Source organism: Corvus moneduloides, chromosome 21 (genome assembly GCF_009650955.1).
Source record: "Corvus moneduloides isolate bCorMon1 chromosome 21, bCorMon1.pri, whole genome shotgun sequence".
Lineage (NCBI taxonomy): Eukaryota > Metazoa > Chordata > Aves > Passeriformes > Corvidae > Corvus > Corvus moneduloides.
The window spans coordinates 2,969,023-2,995,720 of record NC_045496.1 but is presented as its reverse complement, the minus strand read 5'-3'; the positions used below and the strand labels follow the sequence as shown (position 1 = coordinate 2,995,720).

The window sequence follows — 26,698 nt, the reverse complement described above, 5'->3', positions numbered from 1 at the left end:
AGGAGTGAGCGAAATTTCAATTTTTTATCGCTCAGAAAATCCCTGTGTTTTCACATTTTGCCATTGTGTCATAACATCTCAGAGGACGGGATGTAAAAATACCCCAAAACCAGATTTCAGGCGTCCTGGAACATCTCATTTGTGATTTTTCCCACTAGTGCATTTTCTTACTCCAAAGGTGAAATGATTTGGAGCTGGTTGATTAAATTACTCCACTGTCACTGGATTCTGAGTCACTTCAAGATTGGTTTAATATTGAAAAATAATATTTCCCTCCATCAGCACCTTCCTGCTGAGGGTGGTGCCTGGGACCTCGAGGCTTTCGTCTCCCTTGTGCCTGGTTTAAACCCTTTTCTCCCATTTTTTTTGTGTAGGAAAACAGCAATTTCCATGGGAATGGTGTTCTGTGCCACGGATGCTGATTTGTGGGATTTACTCCTGCAGTGGGAGCTCCTCAGCAGGACCCCACTGAGCAGAGGGAGGGATGCAGGGATGGAGGGATGGAGAGCAGGCAGCTCATGGCCAGGAATTTCACCTTCCTCATCTATTTTCTCCTATTCCAGTGCACTTGGAGCCAGCTTTCCAAACTGCTTTGCCCCTTTGTTTGGGCTCACAGGTTTTTTGGGTGAGGATCTGTCCCCATCCTGCAGGAATTGGGCTGCTGGTGGCTCTGGGGTGTGTTTGGGGCTCAGAAATTCTGGCTCAGGATGATCCGTGGGGGAACCACGAAGCCTGTCATCTTCCCCACAAGCATCTCCTAGGATCTCAGGGCCACCCCTGAGTTGTCCCTAATGAGCAAATCCCATCAGACACCCCTGGGGGCTCCCCCAAACTCACCCCATCCCCTTGGGGGAAGCATTGCTCCTGCTCCATCTCATGCGGGATGAGGGATTAGGGGTCTTTGGGTGGGATTCCTAATGGTGGGGACCAAAAAGGGACAACTTTCCAAAGGCCAGAGCAGTTCTGCAATCCAGCAGAAATCCCAGGAGTTGGAATCTGTGTACTTGTCATGTAAATGAGAGTCCTCAGCGAGCTGCAACACAGATCCGGGTTTTAATTCCAGCGATGCAGCGGGAAAGGGCATCCATCATCCTGAGTAATGGATTTCCTCTGACTAATAGAGCTGCTCCTGCATTTTCCAAGGGCAATGTCTTCATCATCCCTCCTCTCCCTTCCTCCCTGGAGGGCTCCAGCCCTCCAGGGAGAGAGAGCTTCCCATGGAGAGCGAGATGTAGTTGGGATCCCTCCCGGAGTGCAGGAATTGCAGCAAAGCTCCCTGTGCTGCTTGTGTCCCTCTGGAGGATGAGGGAATAGGGGAAGAGTTTCCTTGTGCTGCTTGTGTCCCTCTGAGGGATGAGGGAATGGGGGAAGAGTTTCCTTGTGCTCCTCATGTCCCTCTGGAGGATGAGGGAATAGGGGAAGAGTTTCCCTGTGCTGCTTGTGTCCTTCTGAGGGATGAGGGAATGGGGGAAGAGTTTCCCTGTGCTGCTCGTGTCCCTCTGAGGGATGAAGGAATGGGGGAAGAGTTTCCCTGTGCTGCTCGTGTCCCTGTGAGGGATGAGGGAATGGGGGAAGAGTTTCCCTGTGCTGCACGAGCCGGGATCCAGTGGATGGGGATGGGAAGAGCCACAGCAGCAGCGAGCAGGGAGGAGGGTTCCAGCAGGAGTGGAATTATTGTGATTATTGCAGTAAAAACATCGCTCTGTTAAAGCTGGGAGCCTCCTCCAACAAAACACGGGGTGGCAAGGAGCTGTAGCATCCTCCTTGGAACGGCAGCGGCGGGTGGGAATCGCCGGCACCTCCATCCCACAGGGCTCTGCCTGTCCCCTCCAGCCAGGCAGGAATTGGATCTGGATCCCCGAGCAGAGCCTGAGGGAGGAGATTCCATCGCTGGCAGCAGCAGCAGCAGCAGGGATTTTATGGATGCTCCAGGCAGAGAACCGGGAGTCAGGAATTCCGAGGCCCAGCCCCGGCCTAGGCCGAGCGCTCTCATTTATCCCCGACTCATTCCCATTCCGTGTAAAACCTGGGGATGCTGGTGCTCTTTAGCTTTGCAAGACACACAGCAAATGAATTATTCTTGGGAGAGTGCTGCAGGTGCTCTGGGTGAACGGGAACGTTGTCATTGCAAAGCAACACCATTAAGTGGCAAATTGGATGAAACCTTTCCCCAAATGAGCCGTGTTTCCAAACACGGCCTTTGCAAAGGCTGTTCCTGCGTAAAACAAATTTACTTTTTAATGTTTCTTGCTTTAATCTCAGTTCTTAAAGAAGATTTACAGTCTCATCAAGTCCTGAGAGTCAAAGTTAAATTATTGTAATTTATGCCACATTATGTTGCGTTAGTTTTTGCCACATATGGTATGTTACATTAATTTAGCTAATGTATGCTAATTTGGAGCTAAATTTAAGTCACAGTACCCAAATAGTGTGGAGATTGATGGCTTAGAAATTAATGTCATAATAGGAATAATTAATAGTAATAATATGGAGACTTTGGCATTGCTGCTTTGGAATCCTGAGCGTTCCAGCTGAGTTTATTGTGGCTTTGTAGCGTGACTCACTGGCTGCTCAAAGAGGGAAGAAAGAGACCTTGTCTCTCCTTTATGGGGCCGTATATCAGCCCCATAAAACACAATCCCAATTCTTGATGGCCCCGTTGCAGCAGAAATTGTTGGTCCCTGTGGCAAAGGACCTCCGAGCTCAATAATCTTTTATGCCTGTAAACTCCACAACAGCTGGACATTAAATCTCGGGGTTAATTCAACAAGTTTCTGCATTTCTCTCCATCCAGAATTTTTTTTTTTCTCCTAAGGAAGGGAATATTTAATGGCAAGGCAGGACTGTGGCTCTCTGCATCCCCTGCTGGCACTTTCATGGGATGATGTCAGCGTTGCTTTCCAGCCTATTCCAAGTGTGGTTTTCCATCCTCTCCACAGTGGCAGCTCCCAAGGGGGCTGTGGAGGAGTGAAACACCCACCCAGGCCCCTTCTCCCTCTCCTGCCTTTTTCTGGCATTCCTCACTCACCAGATCGGGTGGAATTTTGCATGGGAAGAATTTAACTGGTCCATTGTGGTGCTAGGGGAATGCAGCTCCTTCCCTGGAGCAGCAGCCTGGTGGCTCTTCAGAAAGCCCCAAAAACCACCCCAAACTGCATTTCCTGGTTGAAATTGCATCTGTGCAGACTCTTCCCATCAAAGCTGCCCTGCATTTCCAGAGTTATTAGCGTGCACATTAATTACAACAGGCTTTGATTAAAGGCAGGCACCGGAAAAGCAGATTAACATCCTCCTGATTCAAAGCTTCTACGTGGAACCAGCTCAGGAAAACCCCGTTGTTTCAGGACGAATAAATCCTGCACCTTGCTGTGGGCAGAGCCTGACCCACCCCGTAATCCCACGTCTCCAGGCTGTGCTGAATTAATGGGACCTCTGGAGGATTCCCTCCCTTGCTCGAAGCCTTTCTGGTGTTTTTATTTAAGAATATTTAATCTCAAGGGCGACAAGGAAATATGAAATCATCATTTGTCCCACGTTGGGGGCTGAAATGCTGTTATTGCCAGGGAGGGAGAAGGAAGGCTGGGGCAGGGAATGGAAATCGCTGCTCAGAAGGGAAACTTCCAGCAGATCTGAGGCTGAGGGAGAGGAGCTGTGCCAAGCCCTGGAGAGGGCACAGCCCCTCCTGTGTGCAGCAGGGGGTGAGAAACTGGGGGAATTTAGGCTGTTTAAGGGCATTCCCTGAACAAACCACGCTCTGAGCTGTGCCCTGGAGCTCTCTGTCCCATAAATCCGGTGGTGGCAGGGGAGGGAGGAGCAAGAGGATGTTCAGTCCCTGTCCCTTCCTTTTCCCCCAGGGCATCTCCATCAGGAGCCATCCCTGTCCCAGCCTGGGGAAGTTTTGGCTTTAGGGCAAACCCCAGACTTGTCCTTTGACATTTATAACTTCAGGGCAGCCTCTCAGCTGTTTCAGAGGCATTTTTTGGCCCTGTGCCAGCTTTTTTTGGCATTCTTTGACCTCTCACTCCTCTGCATGATCCCAGCTGGCACCACCAGAGCATCCAGCGCTCACCTCCAGGCTCTCCACTGGTTCCTCTGCCTGTCACTGCCACATGGAAAACCCACAGAGCAGCAAAATCCCCTTTCAGCTCACAGCAGGAACCTGCTGAAGCCTCGACCGCACACCCCTTTATTTTTTCTGCAGAGGGGGAAAGGCTTTTGTTCCAAATACGATATTTGCAAACTATTGGAAAGCTGTTCCCTGGAACCCCAGGCTGATGTGAATAATGGGTTTTGAAAATTTGGTGCAGGCAACCCAGGCGTGGGGAGGGGGGAGATGATGAAGGGAGCAATAAAACTTGGCCTGAGGCTCACGTCTCGGTGGCCCTGCAGGAACTTGCCTGGTGACAATGACAGAGATTTTATAAATGGATCTATTTGTTATTGGCAGGCACCAGCACGAAAAATCAGGCTCCCGGCAGACACAGCCCTCTCTGTTCTACAAAATATTGTGTGAAATATGTGCGTGGACATGGAGCAGCTTTAGAGAGGCTGATCTGAGCTGCCTTTTTGGGGACTAAAAACCACCCTGGATATCCAGGTGTGACTGATTTCTCCCTTTCCCAGGTGCTGGATCTGCAGGGAACTGCACTGGGATGCTGGGATTTGCTCTGAGCCCTCAAATTCCCATTATTGATGAGACTGAACCCCAATGAGTCATTTTTGAGAATTCCACAGCAGAAGAAAGGACTTTTTAAGCAGCCAGGCTGGGAATAGCTGGATTTTCTGAGCCTTGGCTGATTCCCCAGCCTGTGAGGAGGCAAAGACCCCTCAGGGTTTGCTTCTTGCTGCAGATTTAGGCAATGACAAGACGGGCTCAAGCAAAGCCCCAGGCAGCAGGAGCCTGAAGGAAAAACCAGCTCCCACCTTCCCTTTATTCCTCCTCCTGGCAAAGCCTCTGATGGAAATGGATTTCAGCTCCTCCTGCCAGATGGTGAAGTGAACCAAGGGCTGCAGACAGAGCTCGCCTCCAGGCTGAATTGGAAATGCCCCAGAACATTTTATTTTTGTCCAGAATGCCTCCTAAGAGCCTCTCGGCTCAGCCCTCCTGGAGCGATCCCCAGGAAGCGCAGGGAGCTCTTCCCACAGAGCTTTTTCCTGCTGCAGCCATCAGTGGTGGCTTGGATCCCCTCAGATGGCTTTTATTGCCCCCAAATGACTTCTCATTTCCTCTCACAGGTTCCTGATACAACAGGACAGGTTTCCCCTCTCCTGGGGAGCAGGGGCTGGATTACAACCCCTGCATTCCCACCCAGCGCTGCCAAGAAAATCTAAAACAACCCTTTATCCCTTTGGAATTATTTACAATCTCCCCACTTGTGCAGCTCTGCAGCTTCCCAAGGGAGAGCTGGGAAGGGATCAGAACCTGCAAAACCAAATTCTTTCTGCATGGAGATCCCTGCTCCTAACAACCCCGAGGATGCCTTGGAAAGCGATGTTCACCCTCAGCAGAGGGAAAAGGAATTTATGGAAAGCTGTTCCCTGAGTTTTCCGCATTCCCCACTCTCCCGCAGGATATTTGCTCTGGGGCAGAGGTTCCTCCTGAGCTCGGCTGCTGCCATGAAGTCATGTCCCCACATTTATGACATCAGTGGTTGCTATGGTAGCAGCGTGGAAAAAAGTTCCCCTTTTATTATTGTTTAAAGGGAATTATTCAGTGCATCCCAGATCAAAAGCACCGGGATCTCGGGATGTGCCTCTGCGGCGCCGAGAAACTCAAACAAAGCCCAAAAATAGCAATATTTGGATAAGCTGGGTGACAGCCAGATTGTCCTGTGCTCATTTTCCTGTCTACATTATTCAGGGCCTTTTTTTGAAGCTTCAGGGAGCTAATTCAGGGGATGAGAGGCATCTTCCCAGGAGTTTTCCAGGAGTTTTCCATGAGCAAGGCAGAGCTCTGCATGGACCAGGCTGGCTCCAACCTTCACCTGCCAACACCACTGGATTCAAGGAGAGTCATTTTCTGTCGGGGACAGATGAGAAGTGGTCCCCAAATATTGCTGATAGCAGCACCTGGGGTTTGATAGAGTGCAGGAAACTCCTGGAAAACTCATCCCTGGAATGTTCAAGGCCAGGTTGGACAGGGCTTGGAGCAGCCTGGGATAAGTGGAAGGCGTCCCTGCCCTTAAGATCCCTTCCAACCCAAACCAGTCTGGGATTCCATGAATCTCCATGGCCGTGGACGGGCTCAGGAATCCTCAGCAGCTGTCTCCAAATCCAGCCCCTCGGCTGCTGGAAGCCTGGAGCTGGGGCTGGGTTTAGCAAGTGCTGTTTAAAGCAAGTTTTTGCTGGGAACACCAATCCCAGCTCCCAGCCCTCCCCTCCCACCTCTCTCCCACGGAGCCACGGGCATTTCAGGGCCTTCCCTGGAGGTCTCCTCCAAAGCAGCTGCTGATTGTGAGGATAAATGTTCCTCTCAGGAATGGGATGCCCAGCACCATCCGTATCCACTGCTGGCAGACCGTGGCGGTGGCCTGCTTCCGAACCTGCTGCAAATCTGATTTTCCAAAGGGCCTTGATCCCATGGAAGTGCCACCTCCGCTTCCCAGCCTTCTCCAGGAGACAATCGCCGTGGCTGGGATCCCTTCTAGAACCCCATCTTCCCTCACCCCAAATTGTCACCCTGGGCCACTTCTGCAGGAAATTGTATCTGATATTCCCAGTCAGGGAGGCAGACGCCAATGGGATGCATATAATATATAATATATTATATATATTATATATTATAATTATATATTATATTATTATAATTATTTAATAATATTTAATAATACATAATATATAATTATATATAATTATATATAATTATATAATAATTAATAATGTGTATAATATGCATAATATTATATAATATATAATTTTATTTTATATTATATTATATATTATATATAATTATAATATACAATATAATTATATATATATAATATTATATTATATTTTATATTATATTATAATATGTTATATATTATATATAATATATACAATATATAATATTATATAATATATTATATATTATATATTATATATTATATATTATTAAATAATTATTAATATTTAATATCATTAAATAATATTATATATTAAATAAATACAAAATATAAATTATAAAATAAAACATAAAATATAAAATAAAATAAAAATAAAAGATAAAATATAAAATAAATATCAAAATATCAAAATACAAAATTCAGATGCTGTCAGTGGGTTGGGAAGCTGTGGAATATCCATCCCATTGGCATCGCCCTTCCTGACTGGGAATATCAGATGCAATTTCCTGCAGAGGTGGCCCAGGGTGACAATTATATATTATATATTACGTATTACATATTATATATTGTAACATATTATATATATTATATATATTATACTTTAACATTTATATCTTATATTTTATCTTTTAATATCGTAATATTTTTTATTTATTTTATATTTTATATCAATACCAAAGACACCTCAAAAAAGACCTGGGGCATTTCAGCAATACAAAACCACCCATCACTGTGGCTCAGCAGGGATTTTTTTTCCCAAGTAATCAAACTTTTTTCCCATAAATGAAGGGTAATTTCTTACTAAAATAAACCCTTTCCATTAGGAAAATATAAAGTGTGGAAGGCTGGGAGGGTTTGTGTGCTCTCCGGGGCTTTTTTTGAGGCGAAACGTTGGAATTACTGCTCATCATCAGAAATAGAGAGCTGCTCAGAGGCTGTGAGGGACAAAATTGCCAGCTCTTATTGAATCTCTAATTTACTTGCAAAGTAAAGGAGAAGGTAAATGAGCTCTGCAAAATATCTGCATCCCTGGCAATTTCCTTGTGGGCAATCACAGCCCCCACCCACGGGCTCTGCGGTGAATTGCAATGCTCGTCCTCTCCTTCTCTACATCCATCACATTTTGGCTCAGTAGTTTTGACTTCCACCCACTTTCGTGGCCGGGTGGGGAGAGGGGGGAGCAGAGAATGGAAAAAGCCCTGCTGTGTTTTCAGCAGGACAAATTGCAGCTGCTGGTGCGTGTCCAGCTGGAATGCTGAGTGAGAAATAAACGTTTGTGCTGCTGTGTCTCCAATGGACACCTGCGTGTTTTATTTCGAATTTCCCTACACGGGGTCTGTGGTTTTTTCCAGGTGAGGTGGAGTTCAAATCCTGACTTCTCTGCTTAAAAAGCTCTGTATAAAGGGTTTTTTTTCCTGCTTACAACCTTCCTCCTGTCCAAATCCATCAGCTTTCTGATGGTCCAGCTGTTTTCCTCCACTTCAGGTCTGGAGCAGGCACTGGGCACAGTTTGAAGATGTGCAAGTGATGGAGCCTTGTCTGGACACCTCCGGCTTGAAATCTCAGCTGATTCAGCCTCATCTCCACTGCTTTCAAAGCATTAATTCCACACAAGATGAGTTTTCCCTCATCTCTGTGGTTCTGGCTGGATCCTCAATCCGCACAGCCCCAGTTATTCCATCAGGCTCCCAAATCCAACACCTCAGAGCAGGGCCTCACGTGAGCTGGACCTTGCTGGGTCTCATTTGCAGATCTATTAAACTTCATCAGATTAAAGTTTGCTGAAAAAAAAACCAAACCGGGCAGAAACTTCAAGGGATCAGAAGAAGTTTAAATTGAAATCCTGTGTAAAACCTGTGCTAATCCTCCCCCACTGACAAATTTTAATTAGCCAAGGATATTAAGGAAAAGCCGTGGTTTGTGCCTGCAGCCTTTAATCATGATTTTAGGCTTCCTTAAAGGGACAGCCCCAAAGGGAGCAGCTTAAATCAGCACTCTGAGATGGAAACCCGCTTCCTTTCCCATCCCTCTCGTCATCTCTTTTGCTTGGAATTGTCCTTAGTAAGATTCCCATTGCCCTGCAGCTGCCATTGGATCAGACCCCAAAAGGAACCCTCAAAACCCATCCAGGCAATGAAAACACCACCAGGATTGGGCAAGGTCCGACCTGGGCATCCACACTTAATGGATGTGTTGGAGGGTTCATGCTGTTAAATGAAAATAGTGGAGAAATACCTGGATTCTCCAAGTTTGCACCATAAGTTTTATTGCAGGCTCCAAATCCCTCATTCACTTCATGTTTGCTCCCAGGTGCCCCAAGAGAGGCCCTGCTGTCCCCTCCCGGTGGGATTTGGCTGGTGGGCACCACTCCCCACCCTGGGCTGGCACCTCTGGGTATTGCATAAGGCACCTTCGGGGCTGCAGAACGGGAATTTCATTCCCAGCCCCAACAGCCTGGAACCAGAATTGTACAATTCCAAGCCTCCAGGGCTTCGCCTCGCTTCCCATTAAGATTTTATGACCCAAGTCAAAAATCACTCGGCTCTGTCCTTTCCCTGTTCTGCTCCTTGAGCTCAGCCCCAGGCTGTTCCCGGCTGCCGGGCATCAGGAGCTGTCAAATCCATCCGCGGCCAGGAGAGAGGGCAGCACGTGGGACACCAGGGGAGCTCCGGTGTTTCCAGGTCACCGGAGAGGGAGGTTAAGGAGTTCACAAACCTGGCAGGGTTTTTTTTTTTCCCCCTTTGAAATTCAGGCTTTTCCCAGAGCTGCGGAAGAGGAGCTGTGCCCCGTGGAACTGCTCGTCACCGATTGAGTGCCCGCTCTCACCCAGGAGGTGCTGGGGAATTTTCCTGTGCCCTTCCCTTCCCACCAGTATCCCCTGTGATTAAAGGGGTGTTCCCACTGCCAGAATGTCCCCAGACAGATGGGCAGCACCTGCAAACAACGCAGATGTCCGGGAGTGTGTCCTGTGCTTCCCCATCCCGACCCTGGCTGCCCCTGTTTGGAGCTGCCTGAGAATCACTGGGAAGCTCTGATTCCCGAGATGTTGGAGGTTGTCCAGCACATCACTCCCTGGAGCCACCTCGCTGGTTTTGTTTACTTGTGTGGAAGCCACAGGAGGGACTTTCAGGAGCCGTCCTGCCTTCCTCAGGCTCTCCAAGGAGCCATCGTCTCCAGCTGGAGCAAGGCTTTAGTCCGTGATTTACTGCATCCTGATGCAGGCAAAATTCCCACCAATGCCTGTGGATGTGCCCCATCTCATTAATTTGATGGTGGTGCTGTTTGGAGGGAAGGAAAAGGAAAAAAAAGTTGCCTTTTCCCAAACTGTCGCTCTCCTGCACGCACGAGCAGTCCCGAAATTAAAACACTGCAGCTCGCTCTGCAAGGGCTCTTAGCTCCACATCCTAATTGCTTAATTAAGCTGTCTTGATCCAGGTAATAATTGCAAACTTTCTATCTGAGGAAGGTTTGCCGAGTTAAGCAAGAATTGATGAAACATTGGCAGTTCTGACGGAGCCGCCTGCTCTTTATTTCCTTCTGTGCTCTGGGAAAAGCCTCTTGAAGCCAAACCCTTCCCCCTGCCTGGTTTTATTTCACCCAAATTGAGGCGTGGGACTGATGTTGGTGCTGGGGGAGGCACAAAGTGCTCCTGGCACTGCTGTTCCCTCACTGGGAGCAGGGACAGCCCAGGAGCAGCAAAGGAGAGTTTGGCACTCAAGCAGCAATAAAAAGAGATTTTAAATGGCATTAAAATACCCAGAGAAACAGCACAACATAAATTTGTCTGCTGCTCCCCTCACGCAGTAACCAGCCCCTGCCCCCTCCCGTGCTGCCCACGGTTTGTGTCAGAAAAGTGGGGAAACAAAGCAAAAAACAAAAATCCCAAAAAAGACCTGGTAGGGTTGGGGATGTGGCAGCCTGGGAAATGCCCGGTGTCCCTCCATCCTTGCAGTTCTTGGTCATCCTAATGCCGCATTAGATGGGAGATTGGGAAGGAATTCTTTACTCAGAGGGTGGGCAGGCACAGGGTGCCCAGAGAAGCTGTGGCTGCCCCTGGATCCCTGGCAGTGCCCAAGGCCAGGCTGGACAGGGCTTGGAGCAGCCTGGGACAGTGGAAGGTGTCCCTGCCCATGGCAGGGGTGGCACTGGATGATCTTTAAGTCCCTTTCCACCCCAAACCATTCCATGATTCCATGGGACCAGCATGGGACCCATCACCTCCATCCAGGAGTGCTTCCCACATTTTCCTGACCCCGTTTTCTCCCTGCTGTCTCAGTTCCATTTGTTCCCACAGTGCGACGAGGAGCTGCAATGTTTTCCCTGCCACTCGGAGATTTGGATCAGGAAGCGACCAGCTGAGATTGATATTGTCATGGTCTGGCTTTGCAGGAGCCTCCTGAATAAATTTCCCTTTACTGGACACAAAGGCTGCCATTCCAGCCCCTTCATCCTCATTATTCCCAAGGAAGTGCCTCCATAACCCACCTCAAGTTGTGCTTTGGTGGTCAAGGTCCCTCCTGGCTCCTGCTCCTGGGTGTGAGAGCCAGGAGGGAACTTTCCAGCAGATTCCCTGCTGTTTCCATCTCCTGCAGAACACAGATTAATTTCCTTGTTCCTGCAAATAAGGATTCCAGTGATGCGATGTTAGGTGAGAGAATAGATTTCCCTACTTTGCGAGGTGAAAAAAAAGGATTTTTTAAATTCTCTCCACATTTTAAATGTTGAAGTCCTCCCACTTTCAGGGGGGAACGGCAGTGCTGGTCTGAATGAGAGCATTTGTTCAGAGAGAGGGGTGGCCTGGCAGAGCAAAGAGCCCCTCTCCCCTCTCAGCTCCATCCCTGCTCATCAGGAAAAGGGACAATGACAAGCACAGAAATCCCCGCCTGGTTAATTTGGTTACTTTCCTTTGTTTTCTGCACCTCCTGGCTGCAGCAACATCACATAACGAAGCAAAGCTGGGTGGTGCGGCTTCGTTTCAGCCCCTGGAGCAGCAGAAGAGTCAAGTGCCAAAATCCTGCCTGTTCGCTTAAATTTCCATCTGTTGAAACCAGGCAGAAGAGGGGAAGAACGGGGCCAGCACTGACATCCCTCTTGCTTGCAGGTGAAGGGAAGAGCTGCCTGAAATGCGTGCAGGAGCATGAGGGAGCCTGCAGAGCAAACACTGGCTCCTGCCACTGCATGAAAAGGAAATTCGAGGCAGTGGAGGGGCTGCAAAACAAAGCCAGACCCTCCTGCATCCCCCGAGGTGACAAATATCCCGCACCTGGATGTGCCAGGTGATCCAAATGCCCCGATTGTCCCTCCTGTGTAAGGAGAAAGTTGTGTGGAATCCAGGACAGGGCTGGAGAGTCCTCCCAGGGGCTTTTCTGAGCCTGGCAAGGGGCAGAGGCAGAGTTTGGATATGAAAAGAGTCAAGCAGACAAGGGAGGAAGCTGAGGCCAAGGGCAGAGACAAAATCAGGCACCACCACCACCACTCAGCAAAATCCGAATTATCCTCCAGCAGCAGTGGGACCACGCCAGGACCGAGCTCCCACGGAGCCTGGCAAAGGAAAGCTTTGCTAGTTTTCATTTCATTCTCTTTTTCTCACAAAGGCCATTGAGCAGCCAAGGGCAGAGGCAGCTTTAAGTGCTCGCTATAGATTTTCCCCCTTATTGATGAACCGAGAGAGGTTTGTGACGAGCCCAGTTCAGTCAGGGCACATTTAAAAATCAGCTATTGGCTGAAAAGGAAGGCACAGGTCAGACGAGGGCTCGGCAAAACCAGGCCATGGAGCTCCAAAACGCTCAGATCTGAAAGGAAAGCTGAGCAATCCCCCATATTTCCCTGGCCCTCGGCCCCAAACCAGGACTTCTCTCTTCTCTTATGGCAGATAACCAGGGCAAGGCGGGGTTTTCTTTGCCACCATGGCAGGGAGCAGCCTCCAGCCCCCGGGGCTCTGTTTTTACCCCCAGTACTCCCATCCTTTCCCTCCCTGGGTATCTCTCCTATTCCCCATCCCACAGCCAGTCCCGTTTCAGCAGTGGGTGGCAGGAAATTCCTCTTGTCATCGAGGCCACCACCACGAGGCCACTGGGGTCACCCAGCCCTGTTTAGTATCTTCCCACAAAGTCCATTGCTCAGATTTTACACACGGCACCTCCCTGCCATAAAACCCCGCAGGCACCGATGATTTACATCTGATTTACACCTGACTTACACCCACGGGCCAGCAGCCTTTTAGGGGAGTTATAAGTCCTGGCGCATTCCCGCTTTTCTCCTTTCCCAGCTCCGTGCGCTGCCCCAGAAACAAGCCCAGCATGCCCAGGATAACTCAGAGGAATCCCCAGGGAGAACCCTGGGCTGTGGGATTCAGGAAGAGCCCCTTTTCCAGCAGCTTCTTCCCGCTGCACCACCTCGAGAGCCTGGGGGCATCCCCAGCCCTTTCCCCCTCAAGAGGAGCGGTCCCAAACCCATCACCGGCACCGGCACAACACCCCACCAGCTGCAGGGAGAAATTCCAGTCTCCTCGCCCGTTTCCTGACGATTTTCTTCGGCTAAGAACCAAAAACAGAGCAACATCTCTTCGCCAGTCGGGCGAGAAGTTCCCTTTAAAACCCAGCTGTCAGGGATAAAATGCAAATAGGTGCACGCAGGGCAGCAAAGAAGTGATCTGATGCCTTTGATTGTTCCTGCCTGAGCCTCGTAAATCATCGCTGCCTCAGTCCTGTGCCCTGCTTGCTAATTCCTGCCATTACCGCTCCATTTATCCACGAGCATCGTCGGTTTGAATTCGAAATGTTGGTTTAATGTGGTGCTGATGGGATGGCAGGCGTTTACAAAAAGTACAGCAGCAATCTGCTGTGGGGAGAATACAGATTTTTTTTTTTTTCCCCTCCCCCCCCTTCAAAACAGTAATAACGAAAGGAAATAACACCTCTGGCAACAGCTTCAAAGGCAATTGGGACAATTTTTGCAAAGGATTTTCTGCTCTCTATAATCATGTGCTTTTTCCTTTGATTTCCCCTCGCTCTGATGCTCGGAACTCGTCACTGGGTGCGATGAAGGCCGTGCCTTGGGGGAACACGGCCCCTCACCTGTTTCATGTGCAGAGATTGTGTCTCACGCGGGATTGGAATCGCATTTAAACCCTTCCCACACGCGCCTGGCTTCACTTCTGGGCTGGGATGCGCTCATGGGATGGCAGGGATACTCAGAGTGTGGGATGGGCTCTGGGAACTCCGCCCCTCAGCTGTGAGGGTCATTCCTGGTGTCCCACACCGACGAGTCTCACCTGTGTGAGCTGGCCCTGGGCACCACCAGTGCCAAGAGGAGCGCTGGCACCCAAGAGTTTATCCTGTCAATGATGTGAGTGAGGAAAAAAGAGCTCTGGGAAGGGACTGGAGTCACATCCCAGTGCCACATCACCTCTCCACCCCACTGCTCCAGTCCCAGTCTGTTCCCATCTCCCTCCCTGCCCCGCACCCCCTGTGTGTGGGGATGCTGATGGAGCATCAATGCAGCGTGCGGAGCTGGCTGCACCCACTGCTCTGTCGGAGCAGGAGCTGTCTGGAGGCTGATGGAAAAGCAGAAAAAGCCAAATATCAAACGGGCTGGAGGCAGCTGGGAGCAGCCCCTTTTGATTCCGCCGCAGAGCGGGGATGAGTTCATCCCCCCACACAGCCCTTTCCTGCCGGAGCAAGCGGGCCCAAAGCAGAGTTAATTTCCCATCGACCGCTGTCTCCCGCATTAAAGGAGGGCTTTTGATCCGAGGTGTTGTGAATCCCTCTCACGCAGAAGGGCCGGGGCTGCTCTCCCGGGATATTGATCCCCGGCACTGCCTGCGGGCAGGGGAGTGGGGAATGAGCTGCTGAGCATCACAGCCAGGCGTAATTCCAGCTTTTCCAGCGGGGAGAGGGGTGGGAGGAGCTGCGGGAAGCAGCAGCGTCTCCCCTCATCAGCACCTGACCCAGCTGCTCTGCAGGGAGCGCCAGGCTGGGAGTGTTTCCAAACTGAAATGGAATTAATTCTCTTCCGGGGGCTTCCGGAGGCGAACGCTCAAAGGCGATGTTTACATTGGGCTGTGTCACCCGGCGTGGGCTACTCCTCCCTCCCTGCAGGTACCGAGTGACAGCAGGAGCCTGTGACTCACCAGGTGGGACGTGTCCCTCCAGTGTGACTTCAGACACGGGACACTGAAGAGGGATTGTCACCTCACAGCCAACACTGCCTGCATTTCCAAGCACGGGAGCAAAGCCAAGGAGAGCTGGGTGCCTTAAAAGCTGCGGGTGTCACCCGGCCGTGACCCTGCAATGACCTGGGTCAGGTCTCTGTGGGTCACTCTAAGCGTCCCCTGTGTTTTTCCAAAGTCCAGGAGCTGCAGGAAAACTCCTTTCCCTCAGCGTGGTGGGTGGTGGTGCCCGGAGCGCTGCTCCTGGAGGTGTTTTGCTGGGATGCTCGTGATGCCAACATCCAGCACTGCCCCTTCCCCAAGCCAGGAGCAATCCCAGGGAGCAGCAACCACTGGATAAACACAATAAATGTGCTGATAAACACACTAAATGTGCTGATAAACGGGCACAGCAGTGCCAGGGCTGGAGCAGCCCTGGGCAGAGCAGGCTGGTGCTCTGTAGTCACCACCTGACACAGATAGGGCAGCCGACCTGGCACTAATTTGTCCATTAAAACATGAGATTCCCGAGGGATTCTTCAGATTCCAATGGTGCAGTGCAAAAACGGAAAGCAGGGTGGGATGTTTTCCAGCAGCTGTGTGGCAAAGGCATTCCCCAGGAGCAAACAGAGCTGGGCTCCACCTCTGCTGGCTTAAAATGACTCAGGTCACTTGGCACCCCCTAAAAATCTGCTCCAGCCTGGAATACAAACCTGGAAGTGCTCACTTTGGAAGTAACACCTTGACCAAAAGCCCAGCACTGGTGGCTTCCCACCTGCCTCAGTTTCCCCACTTCTCCCAGCATCACCTGAGCAGCATCGAGGGAGGTCCGAGGGGACAGAAAACACCTCGAGTGTTTGGCAGGAGGTTTGCATGCAAACATTAATCCCCATCCCCAGAATGATTAATTACTATTTGCCTGCTATTATTGTTTGTTTTCCATCAGCATCCTTGCTTTGGTTCTCTGCTGAATCCCACTCCTGATGCCAAGCCAGGGATATTTTAGGAAATGCAGATTATATAATATTTACATCTGTGCCACTTGTTTATTCCTCTCTGTCGGTTAATTTTATTACTGCTCCTCTCTCACGAAAGCAGTGATTCGCAGAGCCAAAAGCAGGCTACGTGATTTCAAGGATGCACTAATTTTAATAATTAAAAAGCTGCTGCCTTCCATCTGCCTGTGGAGGGAAGGAGAGGCAGCAGGAGGGCACGAGGCTCTGGTTGGGAAATCCCGCTCTGAACCAATCCAATGCTCCCCCAAAAAGTGATGGGTTCTCACCCAGTCGTGAGGGTTTCTCTTGGTTTTCATGTCTGGGAAGAGAAAAGAGACCCCAAGAAGGAAGAACAAGTAATTATGGGATTTTTTGAGGGCTTGAGGAGGAGCTGGAAAACTTGGAGTGCAATAAAGCTGCGTTTTCCACCGGTCTCTTTTCCATCTCGTTTGACAGAAATCAGAAGTTTGCAGCAAAGCCAAGGTTCTGCTCCTTGGTGTGGCCAGGAAGAAGGGAAATGCTCTTGGCCCCATCAGACAGGCCCTGGGGGCCCCAAAATGCAGCCCAGTCCCGAGGGGGTGCCAGCCCCCAGCAAGGACAGGGGTGCTGGCACAGGGCCACCAAAACAGGGGCCGTTCTGCAGGGGACAGCAGCCCCTCAGGGGAGCAGCTGGGCAAAATAAAATAAAGTCCCTTTTGCACTTCCAGAGTGTGTCCAGAGGGTAAATGAGTGGTTAAAAAAGCCCCAAAAGCTGCCGGTCTGGATCAGCCCTGGGGCACCCAGAGCTGCTGTTGGGCTGGGTGGGTGGGTAGGTGCTGGGGTGGGGGAGTCCAAACACCAGAACGAACCAGTTCAGATGGTCAGGGATCACTTTCTGAGCATGGAAACCCCACAGCAATCCGTGGGTTTTCTCCCTTCCAGGCTGCCCCTTGAGGCCCAGGCTGGGCACTCAGTTGCCCATCAAACCCATTTCTCCCCACATTCCTGCTCTTCCCTGCTGGAAAAGCTCCAGGCATTAATCCCCACAGAGCTGCTCATCACCACTGCAGAGCCCTGGATTCTCCCTCCACCCCACTCCTGCTTGATGGAACTCCTGCAAGATTCCCGCTCCCATAACGAAAGCAGCATCTGCAGCACGTGGGGAGGGATAAGGCAAATACCAGCGAGAGGTTAACAGCATTTCCGAGCAGAACCCCCCACCCCGGCACTGCTGCCACATGTGAGCAGGGAATCTGAGCAGCACAAAGCAAGGAAAATACAAGAGATGCAAACCAGAGCAGGCGGAGGGGACGGTGGGACGCGGCAGGGGGGAGCTCTCCGTGCTGGCACAGCTCTTTGCAGAGGAGCAGATGTCTGCGCTGGCAGGAAGGGGAAGAGGGGATTTGTTTATGGAGAGGAAAAATAATCTTTTAATTTGGCTCGTGGATCAAAACCTGAAAATTCATCCCCAAAGACACAAATCACTGGCATTTCTTCCCACCGGTGCTGGCAGCAAAATACAAGAAAAGCTGGACCGTGGCAGTGCCACCAAACACGGCCCCTCAGGGGACACTTTGTGGTGCCCAGCACTGCAGCATCCCACACATCCCTGCTCCAGCCTGATGGAGGGTACAAAAAAACACCTCTGAGCATGATGCATGGCTCCCACCAGGCTTGGATAATTCCTGCCTCTCCTCCTTTCCTGCTCAGTAAGTGCTGCCTGGAAAATCAGGAGTCCAGCAAGGGCTGCTTCCCCAGCCAGCCAGCCCATAATTACACGTGGTGTTAAGTGCAGAAACATTTCCAAGACTGTGCTGAGAGCAGGAGCGCAGGGAGGGAGGATTCTTTTAATTGAAAACCGTTCCCATCTCCAGGCCAGCCCGTGGTGTTTGCAGCAGGGCCAGGGCAGGGGTGGGCACTGCCCCCCAGCACAACCAGAGGCACCCAACAGTGCCCCCTGCCCTGGCTCCAGCGAGGGAGATGAGAACATTTCTGAAGGGCTTTTCTGGGAGCCAGCACGGCTGCAGAGCTGGCAGGGAGCCACAGGAGCTCTGTCCCTGCTCCCTGAATTAATCTGAGCTGCTCCCACACCTGCAGCAGGAGCAGTGCCCAGGCAGGTGCCCGAGCCCTTTCCAGCTCTCCCATCTCAACTTGGCTGGCAGAGAATCCCAGAGAACCAATCCCCTCCCCTTCCTGCTCTCCTCAGGTGCTCAGGCTAAATATGCTGGTGCCCAGCATCCTTCTGGCAGGGTGACCTGCTCCTGCTGAGATTTAAATTTGTCCAAAAAAGCCCTTTTCTGCAAGCAGGACCCGGGAGGGCACCTCCTCACGTGCCGTGGATCCCAGCCCCACCTGACAGCCAAAAAGCAGCAGATAAAGGATAATCAGAGAGAGGGCAAAGCCCCTGGGCACGGCAGGGGTGTGCCCTCCCCGCTGGCACACAATGCTTTTCCTTTCCATGTGTTTACTTGAGGACAAAAAAAAAGCCAGAAAACACCCGTAGAAATCTTGTTAAGCAGTAATAAAATGAGTGGTAGAGCTCAAAGGACAGTGAGATGTTCACCCTCTGCCCCTCCATCCTTCCAGGGTGGCAGCGACATCCCACACCCCAAAAACCTGTGGGGACAACAGACAAGACACAGAGATCCCATGGGATCCCTGGGATGTACAGGAAGGCTCAGAGGAGGCAGCTCTGCTCCTGATCCCAAACCAGTCCTCATCTCTCTCCTTTTTCATCCGTTAATTTGAATTATTGGTGTTGGAGCAGGGAGGTTAGACCAGATGACCCCACCGCCCTTCCAACCTTACCCAGTCTGTGATCCTCTGCTCCCAATGAAATGAATCCAGAGTCTCTCATTTTCAAACAAAGCAGGGCTTAACCTGAAAAAATAAAAAGTTTGGGTTAAAAACCTTCAAAATGGCTTCAACTTTTCCTCAGCAGAAGGAAAAAATTTCTGTATTTCTTCCCCTACAAAAGCAGGTGGTGTTTGCCATGAGGGTGCAGACTGCAGTGATGTTCCCCAGCCTGTGTCTATGGCAAAAAAAAAAAAAAAAAAGTTTGCCAAAGCCATTTTTATTCTGCTCCCACACAAGCTCCTTCCCTGCTCAGCAAAAGGGAATTTTCCCGTTTTATAGGAAGAAAGAAAATATCTTTGCTGTGCTGTCACCCCAGCAGCCACACACAAACACAGGGGCCCAGCAATTCCCCTGGACCGCCCCTCCAAGGGAGGTGTGGGGGTGACACCAGTGCCACGTGCAGAAGTAATGAGTTCTGTTAATGGAGCTCATCTTTGCAAATTGATATTGCTCCTGCAAACAGACAGCAAAAACCCCACCCTTCAATGTGTTTGAACACCACCTGCACGGAGCTGGGATCCAGCAGCAGCAGGGTCACCCCGGGGCTCAGCACTCCCACCTCGTGCTGAACTCGGGGCAACCGAGCTCGGAGTGGCAGCAGCTCTGACCTTCAGCCCTGCAGCTGATGGAAAATCCCATCAGCAAGGATCTGCTGCAGAGTCTATTCCCCTCTACAGTCCCCTCTGCACCTCCCAAACCTGACCACAGCACCCTCCAGGCTGAATTTAGGCTTTGAAAGAGCTTCTCAGGATGCAGGGACTGGTTTGTTCCCCCATTCCGCTCCTGCCCTCCCTTCTGCAGCCTCAGCGTTCACGGCCCAGAGTGATTTTGGTGCACTCTGGAGCTGGGTCACCCTTCTGCCAGCAGAACAAGCCCAATTAGGGCACGGAGCAGTTTTCCGAGCCCAATTAGCAGCGTGTGAACTTTAGCAGGGTGTTTAATTGAAGGGAGTTGAAGGACACACGCCTGACTCGGGTGCTGCCGAGCCCCGCAGGCACCGGCAGTGCTGAGGATGGATCGTGAATTTTAAGGGGCTTTGCCAACCCAGGAGCCTCCTGCCCCCAGGGCTGCTGCAGTCGGGAGATTTTCCTGGGGATGTGACCCATGTGAACCTGCCCGAGCCTGCGTTTGTGGTGTTCGTTTCTAATATCAATGAGGAAAAGATACGCAGCGAAGAATTGGCACTGAATCAGAGAATTATTAGGGTTGGAAGCTTAAAGCTCATCTTGTTTCACCCTCTGCCATGGGCAGGGATATTTTCCTCTATCCCAGGTTGTTCCAAGCCCTGTCCAACGTGGCCTGGAGCAATTCCAGGGGTGGGACAGGGCACTGGGAGGTCACTTTGCAGTGTCAGTGCCCTCCCTGCCCTGTCTCATTAACTCCATTCATTCCTTGGAGCTCCTGGTCTTATTTTTGTGAAGCCAAGGAAGTTTGCAATAAAAACTCCTGCTTCCAGATCCTATCGATCCAAGGGCAGGAGGAGAGGGAGCGTGAAGGACTGAAACAGAGAGAACTGAGTGGCTGCTGCTGTGACCCCCCAGCAGCGCCTCAATTCCTGGTGAGAAAGAAAACAACCCAACCATTTGTTCAATCCGTCATTAATGAAGGCATAAATCATTAGGAGAATAATTCTTCCCAAATTGAATTACTCCTTCCAATTACCTGGCTTTTTTCTTTTCCCTCCTTTCCTTCCATTCCTTCATTCCCCAAGGAGCTGAGCAGAGCCGGTGCATTGGAATTAAGCTCAGCCAAGCAGGTGCTGCTCCGTCACTTGTTGATTTCTTTCCCTTTTTCTCCTCAGACTGTGGCAGGAGAAAATGAAAACTGTGATGTCAAAGCCCCGTGGCTTCCCAGGAGAATTTACCCTGTAAGGTTTGGGGCTTTATTTACCTTTGTGTGGAACGAGTCCTTCTGGAAAACACAGAGCGGGAGCCGGGTCCTTGATTTTATCTTCATGAACATTACTGATCCCCGGGCCCTTGCTCGCAGCCTTTCAAACCTTATCAGCGACTGAGACGTGAAAAAGAGACACAGACAAACAAGATTTAATCTGCCCAACATTTCTGCACCGCTGCCTCATGCCTAATGGAATCTCGGCTTGTTTGCAGCCTGGCACAAACAAGGAATGCACAAGTGGCAGGTGCAGGGGCAGAATCTCCTCCTGGTCCTACCCTGCTCTGTGCTGCCAGCCCCAGGGACAACAGCCCTGGGCTATTCTGAAATGAAAATGGGAATCCCTGGGGTATTTTTAGGAATTTCCTTTTCTTTTCTCCGTTTCAGGTTTGCCCCCTGAAACATTTGTCAACTTCTCCCCAAACCCACACCCCTGCAGGTTCTGCAAACCAGAGACTTGGCCATGACAGATTTTTTTCCCACAAATTTCTTTTCCCTTTCCCCCTGACACACATGAAGGGATTAAAAACCATGTCTCAGTTTCTTTCCTTGCCCTCTGCACTGACCACCAGCTCTCCCAAGATGTACTGGGGAAAAAAAAAAGTTAATTCTTAATTAAGCTCTTTGATTCTGTTTGATGTTAATTATTCTTTTCATTACTTCTTAAATCAGCTGAGTTTCTTGCCTTTTTTTTTTTTTTTTTAGATGCAACTCAGCCTATTCTCCATTCACTAAAGGCTTTGAATCCCTGAATTGCATTTTTGTTATCCTTGCTGTTATTGCTTGCATCCTGTCTGGGCCATCATGGCGTTTAGGTTGGGGGGTTTTTTTCCTGAGGCTTGGATTTGTGTGTGTGATGTGTGTATGGATAAATAATCCAGAATTTGCTGAGCAGCATGCAAACTGCAATCTCTGGGAGAATGGCAACCTGCACATTGCCAGAACGAGCATCAGTGAAATATGGGGAATTAATTTAGCCTCGTGAAGAAGATAATTACTATTTTGCAGATTGAGAAAGTGGGGCATAAAGAGATTAAGGCCTAAGGACCCAATCTAGCCAAAACCCAATCATATGCTTAATTTAAAGGAGATTAGATAGTTCCCTTAAAGCCAGCAGGAACAGCCATTGCTTGATGTCAGGCACACATGGAATGTTCTGCCAAGCTGGGACGAGGGATGGGAACGTTCTGCTGAGCTGGGATGAGGGGAGGGAGGGACAGGGCTCAGGGCAGAACCAATTGAGGCTGGAATTCGCACCCCCCAGCCCACGATAGCCCTGCCCTGCCTGGGCCTGAGCTGCTGCTGATTTTCCAGATTAATTGCTATTACCTCCTAATGTGTGTTAAACACACGGAGGTGCTCAGCTAAGCAGCTTTAGGAAATTATACAAGAATTAATATATTATGGACTGCTGCTTCCTTGGCTTAATGCAGCCACGGCGTTGCTGCGTGTGAAACAGCAGGGAAATGTGATTTTCCCTCCTCCCAGGGCCCTGGGGGACAGCAAAGCTCCCTCCTTCCCATCCTGCCTGCTGTAGCTTGGGGCAGGGGTGGTTTCTCTGTCTCCTTTCCAGGTGAAAACAGCAGGAATTAGGAACCATGGTCACTGATCCACTTCTGCCAGGAGCCACCAGCACCTGATGCCCCACAGGGAGAGAGGGGGCTGAATGTGGCACATCCAGGAGTGAAATCTCCATCCCTCATGGAATCAGGGATGGAGAGGGCCTGAGCAGCCTGGCCAGGAGCTGCAGCCTGGAGGATGGAGCGTGCTGATGTGGGGATGAGGGTGATCCCACTGAGCCAGAACACTCAAATGCCAAACCTGACACACCGGTGACACATTTGGTGGCCTCTCCCTGAAGTTTCACCTCAGCTTTGGAGCTGGCCTGACATTTTAATGCTGATTTTTTTTTTTTTTTTTTTTTTTTAACACTTTGAGAACAGCTGAAAGCACAGCAAGGACATCTCCTCCTCCTCCTCTGGATGCACATCCCAAGGAATCCACGTGTTCCATCTCCACCCTCACCCCCCACACGTCTCCATACACTGCTCCTTGAGCTGCAGCCATGGCCAAGGCTGCTGTGGTCCATCTAACTTGTCATAGATCTTCTGAACTAATGTACAAATACAGTTTTCCATAAAACACCAGCACAGGAGAGTTATGCCAGTCTTGTGAGAAAGTAATCCCCACCTTAATAAAGTGTGTAAATACATATTTATTTGCCAGACTGGAACCAGAGAGGCTGTTCTGGTCTGCTGGAGGAAAGAAATACACATTTTAAGATTGTCTAGGTACATAATTACCTCAGAGAGAGAGTGAAATAAATCATCAATGTCTTCTTACTCTCTAGGAAGGAGCTGTGCTGAGCTCTCCTTTCCCAGCAAGGAGCATCCCCTGGAACTGTGCAAACCCACCCAATGATGATTGGTGAAAAACCAGTGTGCAGAGGGGTAGGGCAGACCCTTCCCCTAAGCTCTGGAAATGCCTCTGGAAAGCACCCAGCACAGGAAATACTTATCATTTCTGATGGAAAAACATCCCGACCCTATGGAGACAAAGTTAAGTGAAGGAGAATTGATTTGGGAAAGATATATCCCTGCTTTACCTGGCTGCCCACAGCGCCTGGGGACGGAACTGGAGACTCCAGATTCCAGCCTGGAGCCAGAGTTCGGAGCAGTTTCACCCCCCCTTCCTCCTCCCTGTCTCTGCTCCTCCTCAGGACATAACCTCGTGTGTGAAAAGCAAAGTTCAACTCTTTCAGAGGGTTGGGCCATCCCGTTTTGTATTAAATCCTGCTCGTTGTCCACGAGGAGTTAATGAAGAGATGGAATCGAGGCCGGTGGATGTGCAGCCTCCCATCGACGTCCTCGTGGCCACCTGCAGCAAGAGCTCCCCGTGTCTGCAGTGTGCCTATAACCACTATGAATTATTTATCAGCCTTTTAGAACGTTTCCAAGCGGGTCCCAGAATTAAAGGCTGCTGGCCCCTCTCCCTGTCTCCCTTCTCCCCCTCTCCCTCTCCATGGATGCGCTGAATCGCCACCCGCCCCAAATCCGGGGCCAGCCAGTGTCAGAGCAGGGAGACAGAGCCTTGAACAAGGACTCGTCTCTTTTTTTATCATTTTTCAAACCTCTTGGCTCCTTCCTGAGCTGCTGGAAGCTGGCTCTGCACGGGAGATTCACAAATAAGGCTGGAGCGAGGGGGATGTGCGGGGAGGACCCGGCACCGAGGCGACTCAGGCAGGGATAAACTTAGCACAGCCCTCGCCAGACTGTCACAGCCACGGGAACACCGAGGGCCAAGCTCTCTGCACACCCAGATGCCCGAGTTGCTTTTTCCGAAGAGCTGGGAGGTGCCAGACTGGGCTGGGTTCGCAAGAAACATGAATTATGCATCACGGCCCAGCCTGGGGATCCTGGGTGATAAATAATTCTAAGTAGGAGCTTGCTACATGCCTCAGCTGCAGCCTGTCCCTAAAAAAGCTGGGTTTTTCTATTTTTCTTTTTTTTTTTTTTGGTAGGAGTACTATGGATTAGGGAGCTGTTTGATGGGATGAGTAGTTTTTGTAGGGGTTCTTTAGGCTGGAAGTTGCACCTCGTTCTCAAGGCTCCTGGGAGCGTCATCCTTCAGTCATTGCTCCAAGCTGTGGGTCAAAGCACAGCCCAGAGAATGCAAACCCCGGGATTTGTTCAAACCAATGAATTTCGTGTTATTTGGATGGCAAAAGAGGATTGAGCTCTGCACCCCTCCAGTTCTCCCCTGCATCTCCATCCCATGCTGAACCAGGACTCAGCCCTGGCTGTGCAGCCCCAGGTGCTCAGCGATGTCTGCAAAGGGTTAAAAAGCATCATTATAATTAATAACTCTTAATGACCACTTGCAAACGAAGGAACAGACGGTGCCCCCATGCCCAACCTCTGGCAATGCCCCAGGAGCTGTGCAGGAGCCCAGACCAGGTGATTAAAAGGCTGTGTTTTAAAAGAAATTTGTGCCATTTCTGCAAAGCAGCTGTGGAAGTCCAGCCTTTTCCTGGACGAGGATTTGCTGTCCTTGCAGCCCCTTGACAAGGGGTGATTGACAGTGAGGAATGGGCCAATTCCCGTGCTCTGCCTGCACCTCTGCCAGGAGAAAAGCCCAAAGGAAGGAGCAGGGCAGAGCTCAGAGCAGCTGTAAGTCATCTGCCAAGGATCTCACTGAGAGACAGCCCCAGAGCTGCAGCCACAGGGTCAGGAACTGCTTTCATCCACCAATTTCCAAACTGGAGGGGTCTGGCTGGAGCACCTGGAGTAACGAGCTGGGTTTTCTTCAAGGGGAAGGGCAAAGGGACAGGGAGATGGAATTTTACCTCCTGCCTGCTCTCCATCGCCTGCTGATGAAGGAATTACCTGCTCGTTGTGGTGGTAACTGGGGACATAAAAGAGCGTGGCATGGCTGAAGTGCCACCTGCCAGCACCTGTCAGACAGGGCCAGCACGGTTACAGGGACGTGGCTGTGCCTTCCCTGCATGCCTCGATGGCCCCAAGGTCACCAAATCCCAGGAATCCCAAACTCCTGCAGGTTCAGCAAGCCCAGAGGCCACAGGGACAGCAAGAGTGTGGCACACCAGGGCTGTTCCTGCAGCTGTGGGTGAGGTTTGGACCTTGGCAATGCCCTGGTGGGGTGAGAGGAGCATGTCTCTCATTTCAGGATGACTCTGAATTGCTGAACTCCCTTATATTCATCATCCCTGTGGGCTCCTTCCCATGAGTCTGAATAAATTCCTCCCCAGCACTGGGCAGCAGAGCTGTGCACCCAGAAAAATGAAGCAGAGGATGCTTTACAGGCTGCGTTTTCCAACTGGTGCTGGAAACCTGTTGTCCCTGTTGACGTCAGAGGGAATTTTGAGCCTGCACCGGCTCCGAGCATTTAATCAGATGTGACCTCTCTGAAAAAACAGCAAATTAGGGGCAGAGTTAAGAGCAGAGCCCAGGAGTGCTGATCCCCACCTCCTTCCTTTAATCACAAGATGAGGCTTTGTCCTGATGGAAAGCAAACAGAGGAGGGCAGGAACAGAGCTCTGCCGTGAATTGGGAATGCTCTGACTATTGCTCACGTTTGGGTTGTTAATCCCAGGTTCTCTTCACTCATTCCCACGTCTCAGCCTGCAAAGGGAACACGCAGATGTGGCTTTGCAGGTGTTCCTGGGTGTTGCAACCCTCAGCATGGAGGATTTGGGAGCATTTTGGAAGCCCAGCGAATTTCTTTCCACTTGACCAGGATGTGCTGCTTGCTGGGATCGGGGAATCTTCGTCCCTACAGATTTTAAAGGCAGCTTAACCTGCACCTGCCAGAGGTGCTGGGCCTGTCCAGAAGGGTCCCTTGACTCTGGGATTTCCCTGTACCCCCAAAGTAGCTCCATAACCCAGAATTAACCTGGGACATCCCATTGTGTCATTCACAGAGAATCACAAAACATCCTGAGTTGGAAGGGACCCACAAGAATCATCGAGTCCAACCCCTGGCCCTGCACAGCACAACCCCAAAAATGACATCCTGTCTTATTATTAAGAAAGGCCCCCCCAGCCTGTGGCTCACCAGTGGTTTGGCTTTGGGATAAATCCCTGCCTGACCCTTTGGGGACAATTCTGTGTCCTGATGAAATAAAACATGAAACATGACACATTTTTCCCAGAGGAATCTCCACCGCGGGTTAGATCCGGGGTTAAGGAGGCTCAGACTACCTGACACAAGCAAAACCTCCCCTCAGAGGATGCATCACTGAAGTGGTTTAGTCTCAAACAAGAAGCACTTGGCTTTTCTGTGCATTTCAGCGCTGCAAAACAGGGAATTGACTCCGTTTCAGCTGCTTTAATTAAATGGAGTTAAAACCCATCGGCGCAAAGTTTCCTGCCATGCCTACACAAAATCTGCTCCATGAAAAAGCAAAAATACAATGGCTATTACTTTCTGTCAAGTTCCACAGGATTTCCTTTTTTTAAGAGAGGCTGAACAGCTCATTCTGC

The 26,698-nt window shown here is 50.5% G+C and overlaps 1 protein-coding gene across 2 annotated transcripts; it reads right to left on the bottom strand.

The window, feature by feature from the left end:
* Nucleotides 1–8,113: 8,113 nt before the first annotated feature.
* Nucleotides 8,114–21,062, bottom strand: LOC116454488. Of its 2 annotated transcripts, XM_032131153.1 has the most exons (5): nt 20,694–21,062; nt 20,466–20,605; nt 18,756–18,827; nt 11,310–11,439; nt 8,114–8,605 (listed from the first exon to the last, which is right to left on the bottom strand). In XM_032131153.1, the coding sequence occupies exons 1-5, from the start codon at nt 20,862–20,864 to the stop codon at nt 8,591–8,593; spliced, it is 528 nt and encodes a 175-aa protein (XP_031987044.1). In that variant the 5' UTR covers nt 20,865–21,062; the 3' UTR covers nt 8,114–8,590. The 2 variants fall into 2 exon arrangements, with proteins under 2 accessions (XP_031987044.1, XP_031987043.1); XM_032131152.1 differs by lacking the exon at nt 8,114–8,605 and having other exon boundaries at nt 10,960–11,439.
* Nucleotides 21,063–26,698: the final 5,636 nt, after the last annotated feature.